This window comes from Mustelus asterias, chromosome 31, assembly GCF_964213995.1.
Source record: "Mustelus asterias chromosome 31, sMusAst1.hap1.1, whole genome shotgun sequence".
NCBI lineage: Eukaryota > Metazoa > Chordata > Chondrichthyes > Carcharhiniformes > Triakidae > Mustelus > Mustelus asterias.
Genome location: NC_135831.1, coordinates 799,417 through 817,408, shown reverse-complemented (window position 1 = coordinate 817,408; position 17,992 = coordinate 799,417). Strand labels below are relative to the sequence as shown.

The 17,992-nt window shown below is 54.0% G+C and overlaps 1 protein-coding gene across 1 annotated transcript in view; it reads right to left on the bottom strand.

Moving 5' to 3' along the window:
- Positions 1–17,992, bottom strand: part of dnah2 (dynein, axonemal, heavy chain 2) — a 232,295-nt gene that overhangs the window by 148,506 nt on the left and 65,797 nt on the right. Inside the window, exons 21-27 of the mRNA XM_078200892.1 lie at positions 15,956–16,112; positions 15,655–15,829; positions 13,131–13,294; positions 10,396–10,557; positions 8,688–8,791; positions 4,695–4,851; positions 3,448–3,530 (exon numbers count right to left, since the gene is read on the bottom strand). Of these exons, the coding sequence (XP_078057018.1) occupies positions 3,448–3,530; positions 4,695–4,851; positions 8,688–8,791; positions 10,396–10,557; positions 13,131–13,294; positions 15,655–15,829; positions 15,956–16,112 (1,002 nt within the window). The remainder of the gene's footprint in view (positions 1–3,447; positions 3,531–4,694; positions 4,852–8,687; positions 8,792–10,395; positions 10,558–13,130; positions 13,295–15,654; positions 15,830–15,955; positions 16,113–17,992) is intronic.

The following is a 17,992-nucleotide window of genomic DNA, read 5'->3' as shown; positions in this document are numbered from 1 at the left end:
GGGTATTAGACACACTGCAGCTGGGGTATTAGACACACTGCAGCTGGGGTATTAGACACACTGCAGCTGGGGTATTAGACACATCCTGTCTGTGGACAGCCATTAGCAGCTTTTTCCCCTGGTTTCTGTGGCAATCACTCATCTTTCATTCCCTCCCTCCTGCAGTATAAATATCTCCCGCTTTCTCTGCCTTTTACCTCACTTTAGCTTTGACACAGGGTCACCTGGACTCGAAACATCAGTTCTTTTCTCTCCTTGCATAGGCTGCCAGACCTGCTGAGATTTTCCCTTGTTTTCAGATTCCAGCTTCTGCTGTAATTTGCTTTCACCCCCCGTCTGTGCGCTGGCTGTCCACGTGCTGGCCTGGTGCGGCGAGCGTGTGGGAACGAATGGCGCGGATTAGATCAGAGTGGGCGCCACGCACTCTGAGGAGCGCATCGCCCACCACAAGTTACAGATTCGAGCCCAGCCAGCCTGGGCAAAACTCAAAACACAAAGCAACAGTGCCACATCTGTTACTGGTTACTGGGCTTTGTTTAATATTTCATCCTTTCGGGCTCACGCCTCGCCGGCCGTGTTTGTTGGCTGCTGCTGCGCTGTTTTTAAACAGATTAACAAGCTTCACACAAGAGCTGGGATTCCCACGCAGGCCCGAGAGGCTTCGCAGTGCTGTCAGTGTGTTTTACCGGCCAGCCTGCCTCCATCTTTGCAATGTGCTCAGGCAAAGACTGAAGGGCCGAGGCTTTATTTCCTTTTCCCTCTCTGCCGCTTTCGCCACCCCGTTGCCCCCTCCATCCCTCCAATACCCACCCTCCCCCCCAAGCCCATCTCCTACCTTCCCCCACCAGCTGTCCCCCTCCCCACTCCCAGGGGGCCGCAGCTACAATACAGAAACAGGCCATTGGGCCCAACTGCTCCCTGCTGGTGTTTCTGCTCCTCACGAGCCTCCTCCCACTCCTGCTACATTAGAACCATGGGGCGGCACGGTGGCACAGCGGGTTAGCGCTGCTGCCCCACAGCGCCAGGGACCCGGGTTCAATCCCAGCGGCACGGTGGCACAGCGGGTTAGCGCTGCTGCCCCACAGCGCCAGGGACCCGGGTTCAATCCCAGCGGCACGGTGGAACAGTGGGTTAGCGCTGCTGCCTCACAGCGCCAGGGACCCGGGTTCAATCCCAGCGGCACAGTGGCACAGCGGGTTAGCGCTGCTGCCTCACAGCGCCAGGGACCCGGGTTCAATCCCAGCGACACCGTGGCACAGCGGGTTAGCGCTGCTGCCTCACAGCGCCAGGGACGCGGGTTCAATCCCAGCGGCACGGTGGCACAGTGGGTTAGCGCTGCTGCCTCACAGCGCCAGGGACCCGGGTTCAATCCCAGCGACACCGTGGCACAGCGGGTTAGCGCTGCTGCCTCACAGCGCCAGGGACGCGGGTTCAATCCCAGCGGCACGGTGGCACAGTGGGTTAGCGCTGCTGCCTCACAGCGCCAGGGACCCGGGTTCAATCCCAGCGGCAGGGTGGCACAGCGGGTTAGCACTGCTGCCTCACAGTGCCAGGGACCCGGGTTCAATCCCAGCGGCACGGTGGCACAGCGGGTTAGTGCTGCTGCCTCACAGCGCCAGGGACCCGGGTTCAATCCCAGCGGCACGGTGGCACAGTGGGTTAGTGCTGCTGCCTCACAGCGCCAGGGACCCGGGTTCAATCCCAGCGGCACGGTGGCACAGTGGGTTAGCGCTGCTGCCTCACAGCGCCAGGGACCCTGGTTCAATCCCAGCGGCACGGTGGCACAGTGGGTTAGTGCTGCTGCCTCACAGTGCCAGGGACCCGGGTTCGATTCCCGGCTCGGGTCACTGTCTGTGTGGAGTTTACACGTTCTCCCCGTGTCTGCGCAGGTTTCCTCCGGGTGCTCCGGTTTCCTCCCACACTCCAAAGATGTGCAGGTTAGGTGGATTGGCCGTGCTAAATTGTCCATTAGTGTCCAAAGATGTGTAGGTTAGGGTGGATTGGCCGTGCTAAATTGCCCCTTAGTGTCCAAAGATGTGTAGGTTAGGTGGATTGGCCGTGCTAAATTGCCCCTTAGTGTCCAAAGATGTGCAGGTTAGGTGGATTGGCCATGCTAAATTGCCCCTTAGTGTCCAAAGATGTGCAGGTTAGGTGGATTGGCCATGCTAAATTGCCCCTTAGTGTCCAAAGATGTGTAGGTTAGGTGGATTGGCCGTGCTAAATTGCCCCTTAGTGTCCAAAGATGTGCGGGTTAGGTGGATTGGCCAAGCTAAATTGTCCATTAGTGTCCAAAGTTGTGTAGGTTAGGTGGATTGGCCATGCTAAATTGTCCCTTAGTGTCCAAAGTTGTGTAGGTTAGGTGGATTGGCCGTGTTAAATTGCCCCTTAGTGTCCAAAGTTGTGTAGGTTAGGTGGATTGGCCGTGCTAAATTGCTCCTTGGTGTCCAAAGATGTGCAGGTTAGATGGATTGGCCGTGCTAAATTGCTCCTTGGTGTCCAAAGATGTGCAGGTTAGGGGGATTGAATGCACAGGGTTACGGGGATAGGACATGGGCCTGGGTAAGGTACTCTGTCGGAGAGTCGGTGGTGACTCGATGGGTCGAATGGCCTCCTTCTGCATTGTCGGCATTCTATGGTTCATCGCTACCCTATCAGCATCATCTTCAATTCCTTTCCCCCTCACGTGTTTGCCGAGTTTCCTGCTGAAATGAATCTAACAGCCACTCCCCCCCTGGGGCAGCGTGCTGCACATTCTCACCAGTCTCTCCGGAATGGATTTCGCCTGCATTACGGCAGGTGCCTCCTGCGGTCGGATCACACGATACAGACCGCAGGGATCGAGCTTCATTTCAGCAGATGTGGCAGGGACACCTTGCATTAACCTCACTCTGAATCCAGCAGAGCGCTGAAATTCCTGACTCTGACCTCTGCTCTCCTCAGGGGAAGTTTCCCCATTCCAAGAGCAGGCTGCAAAAACATATCAGGGAAGCCTCGGTGCAGCCTGGCCAAGGATGAAGGGAGGGAAGAGCAGATTCGCAATCTCCAGGCGTTCTCTGCTGCTGCTGTTCTGCCGTGGGTTGAGCTGCGTTGAGCGTTGCCCGACCCGGAAACCCATTTTAAAATTCTCACCCTCGTTTTCAAGCCTCCCTACCTCGCCCCCTCTCCCCCAGTCTCCGCCTCCAGTCCTACAACCCTCCTGGATCTCAATGCTCCTCCAATCCTGGACAATTCCAGCATTGACAAGCGTACCTTCAGCCAACCAGGTCCCCGGCTCCGGAATTCCCTCCCGAAACCTCTCCGTCTCTCTACCTCTTTTTCTGCTTGCTTTCGGCCCTGATATCTCCGCAAGTGGCCCAGCTCCTGTCAGAAGCCTCGGGATGTTTTACAACGTTAGGGGTGCCGAATAAATGTAACTTGTTGTTGTTGTGGTGGTGGTTAAGGTCTCACCTCAGCTTAAAATGGCCTTTGTCCTTGTACGGCATAAGATCAAGAGTTGTAACTTCCCACGTCTTTTTTATTCCTTCCAAAGCCTGTTGGGAGATGACAGCATTGAAGATCGGTTTAACGCCCGGTCAAAACTGACCAATAAAACCGCAGCCCAATTGTCAGGTGTCCGTTCAGCTTTAGCTGCTCAGTGGGGCCGTTCCCACTGTGTGGTCAGCCACGCTGTCGACTGCTGGACCAGGGCATTGCCAGTTCCTGCAGTTACCCCCTGCCTGTCCTGAAGGCACCAGCATGCTGCTCCTGTGAATCCCCAGTTGTTCACTCTGGCACCACTGCACGAGCAGCTTTCTGGAGTCCCCGGTGAAGCGGCTTTGATGGAGAGGCCACGGCCGAGGGCAAATTGGAAATTCAGCCGCTTGCCACGGGCAGAATGGACTCCCAAAGAGGTTAGCCACGAAGCGGCAACTTTTTAGCACATGGAGGGCCTTGCACCCATCACTGAATGGAGATAAGGGGCAGGTAGCCTGGTCCGCTATCCTTGTTTCCTGTTCAAACCCGGAGTATACAGGCCACGTATACAGCCTTCGACCAAGCCCGTCATTGACGGAGACCAACTGGGAGGTTGAACTCAGGCACCTGCTGGCTCAGCGGACAATGGAGGGTTCAGTGGGTGGCACAGTGGTTAGCACTGCTGCCTCACAGCGTCAGAGACCCGGGTTCGATTCCCGGCCTCGGGTCACTGTCTGTGTGGAGTTTGCACGTGCTCCCCGTGTCTGCGTGGGTTTCCTCCGGGTGCTCCGGTTTCCTCCCACAGTCCGAAAGATGTGCAGGTTAGGTGGATTGGCCATGCTAAATTGCCTCTTAATGTCCAAAGATATGTAGGATAGGGGGATTGGCCGTGCTAAATTGCCCCTTAGTGTCCAAGGATGTGCGGGTTAGGTGGATTGGCCGTGCTAAATTGCCCCTTAGTGTCCAAAGATGTGTGGGGGAATCAGCAGGGCATACATGTGGGTTTATGTGGACAAGGCTTGGGTAAGATGCTCTGTCGGAGAGGCGGTGCAGACTAGATGGGCTGAATGGCCTCTGTCAGCACTGTACCAGAAGTGAACCAACAGATCATTAGCAGTCGGGAGCTCAGCTGCCTGGAGTGGAGTTTGGAGGGTGGGGAAGTTACTTGTGGTATGCTGCCCCACGCAGAGTAAAGCTGAGGCAGCTCCCACCTGTTTGGCCCATGGTGCTGCTGTCCCTACCATTTCGATGGAGAGCTCCTTCGTTGCCGCGGATGAGATGCTGCTGATTGCGTCCGAGTGTTGCTCCAAGCCAAGCTCAATGATCTTCTCCAGGGTGAAATCTTCACTGGTGTGATCAAACAGCTTCTGCACCTCATCTTTGATGCTGTTCCAGTGTCTGAAAGTTAGTGACAGGGAGGATATCAATAACAGAGCAAAGAAAATTACAGCACAGGAACAGGCCCTTCGGCCCTCCAAACCGGCACCGACCATGCTGCCCGTCTGAACTCAAACCTCCTACCCTTCCGGGGACCGTATCTCTCTATTCCCATCCTATTCATGTATTTGTCCAGACGCCCCTTAAAAGTCACGACCGTATCCGCTTCCACTCCCTCCCCCGGCAACGAGTTCCAGGCACCCACTACTCTCTGTGTAAAAACTCTGCCTCGTACATCTCCTTTAAACCTTGCCCCTCGCACCTTAAACCTGTGCCCCCTGGTAATTCACTCTTCCACCCTGGGGAAAAGCTTCTGACTATCCACTCTGTCCATGCCCCTCATAAACTTGCAGACTTCTATCAGGTTTCAGTACAACTTCGGAAAGGCACGGGGGAGCAACTAATCTCCAAGGGAAGGCTCAATTCGCGACCCAAACTACAATTAGTTGCTTCAGTCTGGAAAACAAAGTGTCTCTTGCAGCCAGACTAGGACCCAGTGGATGTTACTCTGTCCTCTGAATCAGAAAGCTTTGAGTGAACTGAGGGAACTATTGGGGGTCAGTGCTGGGGGAGTGCCACACTGTCAGAGGGTCAGTACTGAGGGAGTGCCGCACTGTCAGAGGGTCAGTACTGAGGGAGTGCCGCACTGTTAGAGGGTCAGTGCTGAGGGAGTGCTGCACTGTCAGGGGGTCGCTGCTGAGGGAGTGCCGCACTGTCAGAGGGTCAGTACTGAGGGAGTGCCACTCTGTCAGAGGGTCTACTGAGGGAGTGCCGCACTTGTCAGAGGGTCAGTAGTGAGGGAGTGCCGCACTGTCAGAGGGTCAGTACTGAGAGAGCGCCGCACTGTCAGAGGGTCAGTACTGAGGGAGTGCCACTCTGTCAGAGGGTCTACTGAGGGAGTGCCGCACTTGTCAGAGGGTCAGTAGTGAGGGAGTGCCGCACTGTCAGAGGGTCAGTGCTGAGGGAGTGCCGCACTGTCAGAGGGTCAGTGCTGAGGGAGTGCCGCTCTGTCAGAGGGTCAGTGCTGAGGGAGTGCCGCACTGTCAGAGGGTCAGTGCTGAGGGAACGCCGCACTGTCTAGAGGGTCAGTGCTGAGGGAGTGCCGCACTGTCAGAGGGTTAGTGCTGAGGGAGTGCCGCACTGTCAGAGGGTCAGTGCTGAGGGAGTGCCGCACTGTCAGAGGGTCAGTGCTGAGGGAGTGCCGCACTGTCAGAGGGTCAGTGCTGAGGGAATGCCGCACTGTCAGAGGGTCAGTGCTGAGGGAGTGCCGCACTGTCAGAGGGTCAGTGCTGAGGGAGTGCCGCACTGTCAGAGGGTCAGTGCTGAGGGAGTGCCGCACTGTCAGAGGGTCAGTGCTGAGGGAGTGTCGCACGGTCAGAGGGTCAGCGCTGAGGGAGCGCCGCACTGTCAGAGGGTCAGTACTGAGGGGGTGCCGCACTGTCAGAGGGTCAGTGCTGAGGGAATGCCGCACTGTCAGAGGGTCAGTGCTGAGGGAGTGCCGCACTGTCAGAGGGTCAGTGCTGAGGGAGTGCCGCACTGTCAGAGGGTCAGTGCTGAGGGAGTGCCGCACTGTCAGAGGGTCAGCGCTGAGGGAGCGCCGCACTGTCAGGGTCAGTACTGAGGGGGTGCCGCACTGTCAGAGGGTCAGTGCTGAGGGAGTGCCGCACTGTCAGAGGGTCAGTACTGAGGGGGTGCCGCACTGTCAGAGATGCTCTGTTTCTGATGAGATACTAAACTGCCCTCTCGGGTGGGCACTATTTGTCTGATGTTCAGAGGAGTAGCGAGGGGTATCCCTCTGCTGTCCTGGGCCAATATTTCACCTCAGCCAAAGGAACCCAAACGCAGCAGCTCTTCTGGTCATCATCACATTGATTGTGGGATCTTGCTCTGCACAATTCCTCTCACATTACAACAATTATTATTTTGCTGTGAGGCACTATTGAACGTTGTGAAAGTTGCTGCAGAATTGTTAGTTCTTGTTGATCAGAGACATGAGCTGATGGATTGAGATAATATAAAATCCTCCATCCATATTTTATCAGCAGGACAGCAGGGGAACGCTCTGTTTCTCTGTCAGATCAGCAGAGTTCCACATTCCCAGTAACGACTCTGGAACAGTTGTCACTGTTTAATACACAGACACAGGGTTACATTTCTATCTTTGCTGCCTTAGTACGTGTCAGAAAATATTGGGTCTGTTATTCCCCGAGTAAAATTGAAGGAGAGAGAACCATTCTTGTGGAGTCGTGAAGTTTCTCTCCAAGAAATCTTTCCTTTGAAAGCAAATAGCCTTAGTATCCTGCCTTGGGATGGCACGGTGGCACAGTGCTGAGCGCTGCTGCCTCACAGCGCCAGGGACCCGGGTTCAATCCCAGCGACACGCTGGCCCAGTGCTGAGCACTGCTGCCTTACAGTGCCAGGGACCCGGGTTCAATCCCAGCGGCACGGTGGCCCAGTGCTGAGCGCTGCTGCCTCACAGCGCCAGGGACCCGGGTTCAATCCCAGCGACACGCTGGCCCAGTGCTGAGCGCTGCTGCCTCACAGCGCCAGGGACCCGGGTTCAATCCCAGCGACACGCTGGCCCAGTGCTGAGCACTGCTGCCTCACAGCGCCAGGATCCCGGGTTCAATCCCAGCGGCACGGTGGCCCAGTGCTGAGCACTGCTGCCTTACAGTGCCAGGATCCCGGGTTCAATCCCAACGGCACGGTGGCCCAGTGCTGAGCACTGCTGCCTCACAGCGCCAGGATCCCGGGTTCAATCCCAACGGCACGGTGGCCCAGTGCTGAGCACTGCTGCCTCACAGCGCCAGGGACCCGGGTTCAATCCCAGCGGCACAGTGGCCCAGTGCTGAGCACTGCTGCCTTACAGTGCCAGGGACCCGGGTTCAATCCCAGCGGCACAGTGCTGAGCACTGCTGCCTCACAGCGCCAGGGACCCGGGTTCAATCCCAGCGGCACGGTGGCACAGTGGGTTAGCGCTGCTGCCTCACAGCGCCAGGGACCCGGGTTCAATCCCAGCGGCACGGTGGCACAGTGGGTTAGCGCTGCTGCCTCACAGCGCCAGGAACCTGGGTTTGATTCCCGGCCTTGGGTCACTGTCTGTGTGGAGTCTGCACGTTCTCCCCGTGTCTGTGTGGGTTTCCTCCGGGTGCTCCGGTTTCCTCCCACACTCCAAAGATGTGCGGGTTAGGCGGATTGGCCATGCTAAATTGCCCCTTAGTGTCCCGAGATGTGTAGGTTAAGTGGATTGGCCGTGCTAAATTATCCGTTAGTGTCCAAAGATGTGCAGGTTAGGGGGATTGGCCATGCTAAATTGCCCCTTAGTGTCCAAAGATGTGCTGGTTAGGGGGATTGGCCATGCTAAATTGCCCCTTTGTGTCCAAAGATGTGCAGGTTAGGGGGATTGGCTGTGCTAAATTGCCCCTTAGTGTCCAAAGATGTGCTGGTTAGGGGGATTGGCCATGCTAAATTGCCCCTTAGTGTCCTGGGATGTGTAGGTTAGAGGAATTAGCCATGGTAAATTGCCCTTTAGTATCAAGGGGATTAGCAGGGTTACTATGTGCAGTTATGAGAGTAGGGCCTGGGTGGGATTGTGGTCGGTGCAGACTCGATGGGCCGAATGGCCTCCTCTGGCTGCCAGCCCCTGGTTGTTAACTCTGGTCTCCAATGGGCTGAAGATTGGAGACCAGGCAACTGAAGGGAAGGGTCTCCCCCCCCACCCCCACCTCCTCCCCGGCGAACGGTGAGGGAGTGACGCGTCCACTCAGCGATGACTAGGAGTGACTTTCCCGACCTACCTGTCTCGCATGGCTATATTCCTCAGGTCTGTAATCAGCGGCATTGTCTTCTTGAACTGCTGAACCTTGTTCTTTGATGCAGTGATGATTTCCCAGTTCTTATCCTGCCGGGGGATAACACAAGCACCACGATTAGCTATCTTTTCTCTCGGAATGGCGATACCTCTCTGGGGCTGGCGTCCCTCGTTTGCAGCCCTCCTGTCATTACACCCGCGGTGTAAACTCTTGCTGGAACGGGGCTTCCGGACTCAGTGAGTATTATGACTGAGAAATGAGCTGCTGCTGAGAGCCAGGACTGGAGAGGTTTCACTGCTGTGGCTGGGTTGGCCGAAGGGCCATCCCATTGCGCAAGGCTCGCGGGTACCTCCGTGCTCGCTGGCCTCAGGAGGGTGTGTGAGTGTGTGTGTGTGTGTGTGAGTGTGTGTAGGTCTGTAGGTCTGTGAGGGATGGCTGGAGCGAGTGCTGGTGACATCAGGGTGCCCTCGCGGTACTCTGACTGGACCAGCGAATGCTCTGGAGACTGTAATGACTTCAATCAGGCCATTGAGGTTGGCCTATTGGAATATGACCCTGATTACGGGGCCAATTGATGGGCCAATCAGGGAGTCTTTTCCTTGTATTTAACTGGGAGTGTCAGTTCCTCTGGCACTCCCAAGGATAGACTGCTGACTGAGAGCACTCTGTGGACTGCTGTCGGAATTGGAAATTAATTTAGATTTTTGATTTGATTTATTATTGTCACATGTACTGGGACACAGTGAAAAGTATTGTTTCTTGCGCACTGTACAGACAAAGCATACCATTCATAGAGTACATAGATTTGATTTATTCCTGTTCAAAGGGATTTTGGTTGGAATCCCGCCATGGCAGACGGTGGAATTTGAATTCAATAAAAAATATCTGGAATTAAGAATCCACTGATGACCCATTGTCGATTGTCGGAAAAACCCATCTGGTTCCCTTTAGGGAAGGAAATCTGCCGTCCTTACCTGGTCTGGCCTACATGTGACTCCAGAGCCACAGCAATGGGGTTGACTCTCAACTGCCCTCCAAGGGCAGCGAGGGGTGGGCAGTAAATGCTGGGCCAGCCCAGTGACGCCCATGAATGGATTTTTAAAAATTCACAACAATTTTACAACAGGCTGTGTGGAATGGTGTTTTCACTGGGAATAGGAGTCGGTGTGTGCAAAGCACTGGGCCTGGGAAGATTCAGAATTGGTTTTTTTCATTCCAAGATGTGCAGGTTAAGTGGATTGGCCATGCTAAATTATCCCTTAGTGTCCAAAGATGTGCAGGTTCGGTGGATTGGCCATGCTAAATTGTCCCTTAGTGTCCAAAGATGTGCGGGTTAGGTGGATTGGCCATGTGAAATGTGCGGTGTTACAGGAATAGGGTGGGGGACGAGGTCCTGGGTATGATACTCTGTCAGAGTTGGTGCAGTCTCAATGGGCTGAATGGCCTCATCCTCACCCTGGGGATTCTCTGATTCCAAGAATAAACTCAGCGGAGCTGGCTTTGCGTGTGGTGAAAATTGTCAGCCCTCTCTCCCGTGCTGACTTTGCTTTATATTTAACTGGAAGCAGCTTGGTGACTGGATTATCAGCACGATCCCCGTCAGAGACTGGATTATCAGCATGATCCCTGTCAGAGACTGGATTATCAGCACGATCCCTATCAGAGTGGCGGTGGGAGATGTGGCGTTCCATACCTTGAGGACTTGACTCAGCTTGTTGAGTTTTCTGAAGTAGCCCATGGCGGTGTTCTCCATGACATTGGTCTGTAAGGAGCTGAACATTTCTCCCTTCCACTCCACCCAGGAATCCTCCCATTGCTTGGTAACCTCCCACGCCTGCTGCAGGAAGTCAAGATCCTAGAGACCAAAGCAAAGTTCAAAAGGTGTCCATGAGCTGCGAGCGACACATGGAGAAGATTAACTGAGACCTTTCCTGTGGCAGGAGGGTCAGTAACCAGAGCGACACAGATCTGAATCAAATGACCGAATCTCACACAATTCTCACAGCGCGAAAGGAGCCTCTTTAGCCGATCGTGTCACTCCAAAGGAGCAATTCACTTTGTGCCATTCTCCCGGCTTCTCCCCATAATCCTGCAACACAGCCCTTCACGGATAACAAGAGCAGACAAATTGCAGAGCGATGGGGAAAGAGTAGAGGGGATTGGGACTAATTGGAAAGCTCTTTCACAGGTACAATGGACACAGGCGCAACAGACACAGGCGCACCGCACACAGGCGCCAACGGATACAGGCATCAACGGACACAGGCGCAACGCACACAGGCGCAACGGACACAGGTGCCAATGGATAAAGGCGCAACGCACACAGGTGCAAGGGACACAGGCACAACGCACACAGGCACAACACATACAGGCGCAACGCACAGAGGTGCAACACGCACAGGCGCAACGCACACAGGCGCAACGCACACAGACATAATGCACACAGGCGCAACGCATGCAGGCACACAGGCGCAACACACACAGGCGCAACGCACACAGGCGCAACGCACACAGGCGCAACGCACACAGGCGCAACGCACACAGGCAAAACGCACACAGGCAAAACGCACACAGGCAAAACGGACACAGGCAAAACGGACACAGGCAAAATGGACACAGGCGCAACAGACAGAGGCGCAACGCACACAGGCAAAACGCACACAGGCACAACGCACACAGGCAAAATGGACACAGGCAAAACGGACACAGGCAAAACGGACACAGGCGCAACGCACACAGGCGCAACGCACACAGGCGCAACGCACACAGGCGCAACGCACACAGGCGCAACGCACACAGGCGCAACGCACACAGGCGCCAACGCACACAGGCGCCAACGCACACAGGCGCCAACGCACACAGGCGCAACGCACACAAGCACAACGCACACAGGCGCAATGCACACAGGTGCAACGCACACAGGCACCAACGCACACAGGCACAACGGACACAGGCGCAACGCACACAGGCACCAACGCACACAGGCACCAACGCACACAGGCGCAACGGATACAGGCGCAACGCACACAGGTGCAACGCACACAGGCGCAACGCACACAGGCACCAACGCACACAGGCGCAACGGATACAGGCGCAACGCACACAGGTGCAATGCACACAGGCGCAACGCACACAGGCACAATGCACACAGGCAAAACGGACACAGGCGCAACGCACACAGGCGCAACAGACAGAGGCGCAACGCACACAGGCAAAATGGACACAGGCACAACGCACACAGGCGCCAATGCACACAGGCGCCAACGCACACAGGCGCCAACGCACACAGGCGCCAATGGACACAGGCAAAACGCACACAGGCGCAACGCACACAAGCACAACGGACACAGGCGCAACGCACACAGGCGCAACGCACACAGGCACCAACGGACACAGGCGCAACGCACACAGGCACCAACGCACACAGGCACCAACGCACACAGGCACAACGCACACAGGCACAACGGACACAGGCGCAACGCACACAGGCGCAACGCACACAGGCGCAATGCACACAGGCGCAACGCACACAGGCGCCAACGGACACAGGTGCCAATGGACACAGGCGCAACGCACACAGGCGCAACGCACACATGCGCAACGCACACAGGCGCAACGCACACAGGCGCAATGGACACAAGCGCAACGGACACAGGCGCAACGGACACAGGCGCAATGCACACAGGCGCAACGCACACAGGCGCAACGCACACAGGCGCAACGGATGCAAGCGCCAATGGACACAGGCGCCAACAGACACAGGCGCCAACAGACATAGGCGCAACGTACACAGGCGCCAACGGACACAGGCACCAACGTACACAGGCGCAACGCACACAGGCGCAATGCACACAGGTGCAACGCACACAGGCGCAACGCACACAGGCGCAACGCACACAGGCGCAACGCACACAGGCGCAACGCACACAGGCGCAACGCACACGGGCGCAATGCACGCAGGCACAGTGGACACAGGCACAACGCACACAGGCGCAACGCACACAGGCACAGTGGACACAGGCACAACGCACACAGGCGCAACGCACACAGGCGCAAAGGACACAGGCGCAAAGGACACAGGCGCAAAGGACACAGGCGCAAAGGACACAGGCGCAAAGGACACAGGCGCAATGCACACAGGTACAGTGGACACAGGCACAATGCACAAAGGCAGAGTGGACACAGGCGCAATGGACACAGGGATAATGGACACAGGTACAGTGTACACAGGCGCAACGGACACAGGTACAATGGACAAGTTACAGTGGACACGGGCACAATGGACACAGGGACAACGCGCACAGGGACAATGGACACAGGGACAACGCGCACAGGGACAATGGACACAGGGACAACGGACACAGTTACAATGGACACAGGCACAATGCACACAGTGACACCAGGTTGTGTTCTGTATTGCTCCTTTACCCTCTCCAGATTCTGCAGCTCCTTCGACAAGGGCTGGTCAATCTTGAAGACATTGAGGCCGCTGCGAATACCTTCTTCCTCTTGCTTCAGGAGGTTGAGGTTATTTCGTAGTTCACTGATCGAGGCCAGAGCAGTGTCCGTGCTCACTGAACTGCTGAAGGGCCCTGTAAGGCAGCAAAATAGGAAACTTGAAGGGGCGTCCTGGGTCACGCCAGCAATGCAGCTGTGGGCGCAGTAGCTCTTAGCCCACCCACCAGCAACGTTTGTGGAATAAATGTCAGTGAGGAAAGAAACCAAACAGACTCTGAATCCCTCCCCGTAAATCTTGTAACAAACCAGTCCTTTTCCTGCCCCCTTACTGAACACTCTCAATCGTACTCTTTATGAACTGTCCCAGTTATTGCTGGTTGCTCTCTCCTAATCCTGTGTTTAAGTACATTGGCACAATCTGGCTGTAAATCCCAGGTTTCTGGATATAAAACAAATCTTTAAACTGTACAAAAAGCTGAAACAAGAGATATTCGTTGGAGGCCAATCACCCATTCACTGTCAGTAAGGTATAAAGTAATTCCCACACCAAGGCGGACGCCAATAGTTCAATGTTTTAGCTTCTCAGTCATGGCTGAATGGGTAGCGCTGACAGCGGAGTTATGAGAAACAAGTACAAGCTCACTTCAAATACTTGATTCAGACTGACATTCCCACTACAGTACTGACACAGCACTGCTCTGTCGGGGGCTCCGGTCTCGGGTGGCTGTCTGTGTGGAGTTTGCACGTTCTCCCCGTGTCTACATGGGTTACCTCCAGCTGTTACAATTTGCTCCACAGTCCAAAGATGTGCAGGTTAAGGTGGATTGGCGGTGCTAAATTGCCTCTTAGTGTCCAAAGATGTGCGGGTTAGGTGGATTGGCCATTCTAAATTGCCCCTTAGTGTCCAAAGATGTGCGGGTTAGGTGGATTAGCCATGCTAAATTGCCCCTTAATGTCCAAAGATGTGCAGGTTAAGGTGGATTGGCCGTGCTAAATTGCCCCTTAGTGTCCAAACATGAGCAGGTTAGGGGGATTGGGCATGCTAAATTGCCCCTTAATGTCCAAAGATGTGCAGGTTAGGGGGATTGGCCATGCTAAATTGCCCCTTAGTGTCCAAAGATGTGTAAATTAGATGGATTGGCCATGCTAAATTGCCCCTTAGTGTCCAAAGATGTGTCGGTTAGGTGGATTGGCCGTGCTAAATTGCCCCTTAGTGTCCAAAGATGTGCAGGTTAGGGGGATTGGCCGTGCTAAATTGCCCCTTAGTGTCCAAAGATGTGTAAATTAGATGGATTGGCCATGCTAAATTGCCCCTTAGTGTCCAAAGATGTGTAAATTAGATGGATTGGCCATGCTAAATTGCCCCTTAGTGTCCAAAGATGTGTCGGTTAGGTGGATTGGCCGTGCTAAATTGCCCCTTAGTGTCCAAAGATGTGCAGGTTAGGGGGATTGGCCGTGCTAAATTGCCCCTTAGTGTCCAAAGATGTGTAAATTAGATGGATTGGCCGTGCTAAATTGCCCCTTAGTGTCCAAACATGAGCAGGTTAGGGGGATTGGGCATGCTAAATTGCCCCTTAATGTCCAAAGATGTGCAGGTTAGGGGGATTGGCCATGCTAAATTGCCCCTTAGTGTCCAAAGATGTGTAAATTAGATGGATTGGCCATGCTAAATTGCCCCTTAGTGTCCAAAGATGTGTCGGTTAGGTGGATTGGCCGTGCTAAATTGCCCCTTAGTGTCCAAAGATGTGCAGGTTAGGGGGATTGGCCGTGCTAAATTGCCCCTTAGTGTCCAAAGATGTGTAAATTAGATGGATTGGCCATGCTAAATTGCCCCTTAGTGTCCAAAGATGTGTAAATTAGATGGATTGGCCATGCTAAATTGCCCCTTAGTGTCCAAAGATGTGTCGGTTAGGTGGATTGGCCGTGCTAAATTGCCCCTTAGTGTCCAAAGATGTGCAGGTTAGGGGGATTGGCCGTGCTAAATTGCCCCTTAGTGTCCAAAGATGTGTAAATTAGATGGATTGGCCATGCTAAATTGCCCCTTAGTGTCCAAAGATGTGTCGGTTAGGTGGATTGGCCGTGCTAAATTGCCCCTTAGTGTCCAAAGATGTGCCGGTTAGGTGGATTGGCCGTGCTAAATTGCCCCTTAGTGTCCCAAACCGAGACTCTGTCTGTCCTCTCAGGTGGGTGCACATTAATCCCACAGGACACGAATATGAAGAAGTGTCCTGCGCAATATTAATCCCACAAAAAAAATCACCAAGAACATGGATGATCTGGTCATTATCACATTAGTGTGTGTGAGATCTTGCCGTGCGTGCCTACGTTGCATTTACATTCTGCTGTGTTTGCCTACATGGCATTTCTAAAGTACCTCAGCGGCTGTGAGGTAATTTGGAATGCCGAGAGAGCTTCCAAGGTGCTATAGAAATGCAAGATCCCTCTTGAACTGTGCTGGGTGAATACTGTGGGAAAGGTCGGTCTCACTCTTCACCTTTCATGTTAAATTCTTCAATGGCGCTATGGGTCTTCTTCTGCAGTTCTTCCGCAGAGTGGATGAGGCCACTCCTGAATTTCTCCTTCTGCTTCTTCAGCATGGCTTCGCTCTCCACGACGGCCTGCTGGTAGTTCAGCCACTCGCCATTCAGCGATTCCAATCTCTGCTGGACCTGCCAGAGAGAAATGAGAGAGATAGAGAGAGGTGGGGGGGGGGGGGGGGGGGGAAATAGAAAAAGGTAAAAGAGCGCGGCAAGCGCCAGGCGCAAGTCTCCTCCCAATGCGGGCCGCACACTTACGCTCTCTTCGATTTGGAACTCGTACTTCTCCAGGATGTTGAACTGTTCGTGGATGGGGGTGATGCGCGCCTCTGTCTTTGGCAGCTCGTTCTGAAGGTGCTCGAGGAGCTGGATCCCACTGGTCAGCTCTTCCAGGTTCACCGGAATATGGCTGACTCTAAATGGATGGCACAGAGACAAGAGCAAGGGCAGAGCAAGTTAGGAGACTGCAAACTGAAGGGTCTGGTCACACTGGAGGGCACACAGAGGAGGCGATGGCCTGGTGGCATTATCGCTTAATGTTCTGGGGGGACCCCGGGTTCGAATCCCCGCCACGACAGACGGTGGAATTTGAATTCAATAAAAAATATCTGGAATTAAGAATCTACTGATGACCCATTGTCGGAAAAACCCATCTGGTTCCTTTAGGGAAGGAAATCTGCCGTCCTTACCCCGGTCTGGCCTACACGTGACTCCAGAGCCACAGCCAATGGGGGTGACTCTGAAATGGCATAGCAAGCCACTCGGTTCAAGGGCAACTAGGGATGGGCAATAAATGCCGGCCAGCCAGCGACGCCCACATCCCATGAATGAACTTTTAAAAATTAAAAAAGAAATTTCCAAGAACATGGCCAGAAATGGGGAATTCTGAGGAAGGATTGGGTAGTCTGGGCTCTTTCTCTTTGTCTTCTCGCTGACTGCCTTTAACAACTTGGGAGAGTGTGGTGTTTGGAAAAGGCTTTGAAGCAAAGATATTTCCAGAGATCACCGTCTGCTTGCTGCTATCCATCTTTGCATCAGCTCTTGTCCATCGAGTCTGTGTAAAATTACGAGGGGCTGAGATAGAGAGGAGAGGGAGCACCTATTTCCATCAGCAGAGGTCAATAATCAGGGGACGTGGATTTAAAGTAATTGGTCAAAGGATTTCTATAGTTCAGGCCAAACATTGTGTGATTTCGAGAAGAAACTAGATCTGGCTCTTGGGGCTAAAGGGATCGAAGGATATGGGGGGTAAGGGGGAAATCAGGATATTGAATTCGATGAATGGCGGAGCAGGCTTGAAGGGCCGAATGGCCTACTCCTGCTTCTAGTTTCTATGTTTCGATGATTAGAAAGGGGTTGGGGGAGTAATTTTTTCACCCAGAAAATGATGGAGTTCTGGAACACACTGTCTGATGGTAACCCTCATGGCATTTTTCAAGCGCTTTGGGACATGTACTCAAGGTGCTGTGACCTACAGAGCTACATACTGAGAACTGGAAGGAGGATTTCGCTCGTTTGGCTGGCCTGCATACACTTGGCCTGTTATATCGTAAATCTTTCTGTGTTTCTGTAATTGTCCTCTCTCACTGACAGGGACAGCGATGTAAGTAACAGTGTTTCAGTGACCTGCTTTGGTCAATACTGGACCAAAGTTTGCATAGTAGTTTGCATAGGGTTTTGGGGTCGGACAGAGAGAGGACACGTCCCCTTTTCTTCATGCTCGGCCTCATTTCTTTCAGCTCACGTCCAATCCTTGTTGCCCCCTGTGATGCCTTGCCCTTATCTTGTGGCTTGTTGTCACCTTCTCCACCTGTGGCAACACAGGTGGAGAAGGTGGTGAAGAAGGCATATGGTATGCTTGCCTTTATAGGACGGGGTATAGAGTATAAAAGCTGGAGTCTGATGATGCAGTTGTATAGAACGCTGGTTAGGCCACATTTGGAATACTGCATCCAGTTCTGGTCGCCGCACTACCAGAAGGACGTGGAGGCTTTAGAGAGAGTGCAGAGGAGGTTTACCAGGATGTTGCCTGGTATGGAGGGTCTTAGCTATGAGGAGAGATTGGGTAAACTGGGGTTGTTCTCCCTGGAAAGACGGAGAATGAGGGGAGATCTAATAGAGGTGTACAAGATTATGAAGGGGATAGGGTGAACAGTGGGAAGCTTTTTCCCAGGTCGGAGGTGACGATCACGAGGGGTCACGGGCTCAAGGTGAGAGGGGCGAAGTATAACTCAGATATCAGAGGGATGTTTTTTACACAGAGGGTGGTGGGGGCCTGGAATGCGCTGCCAAGTA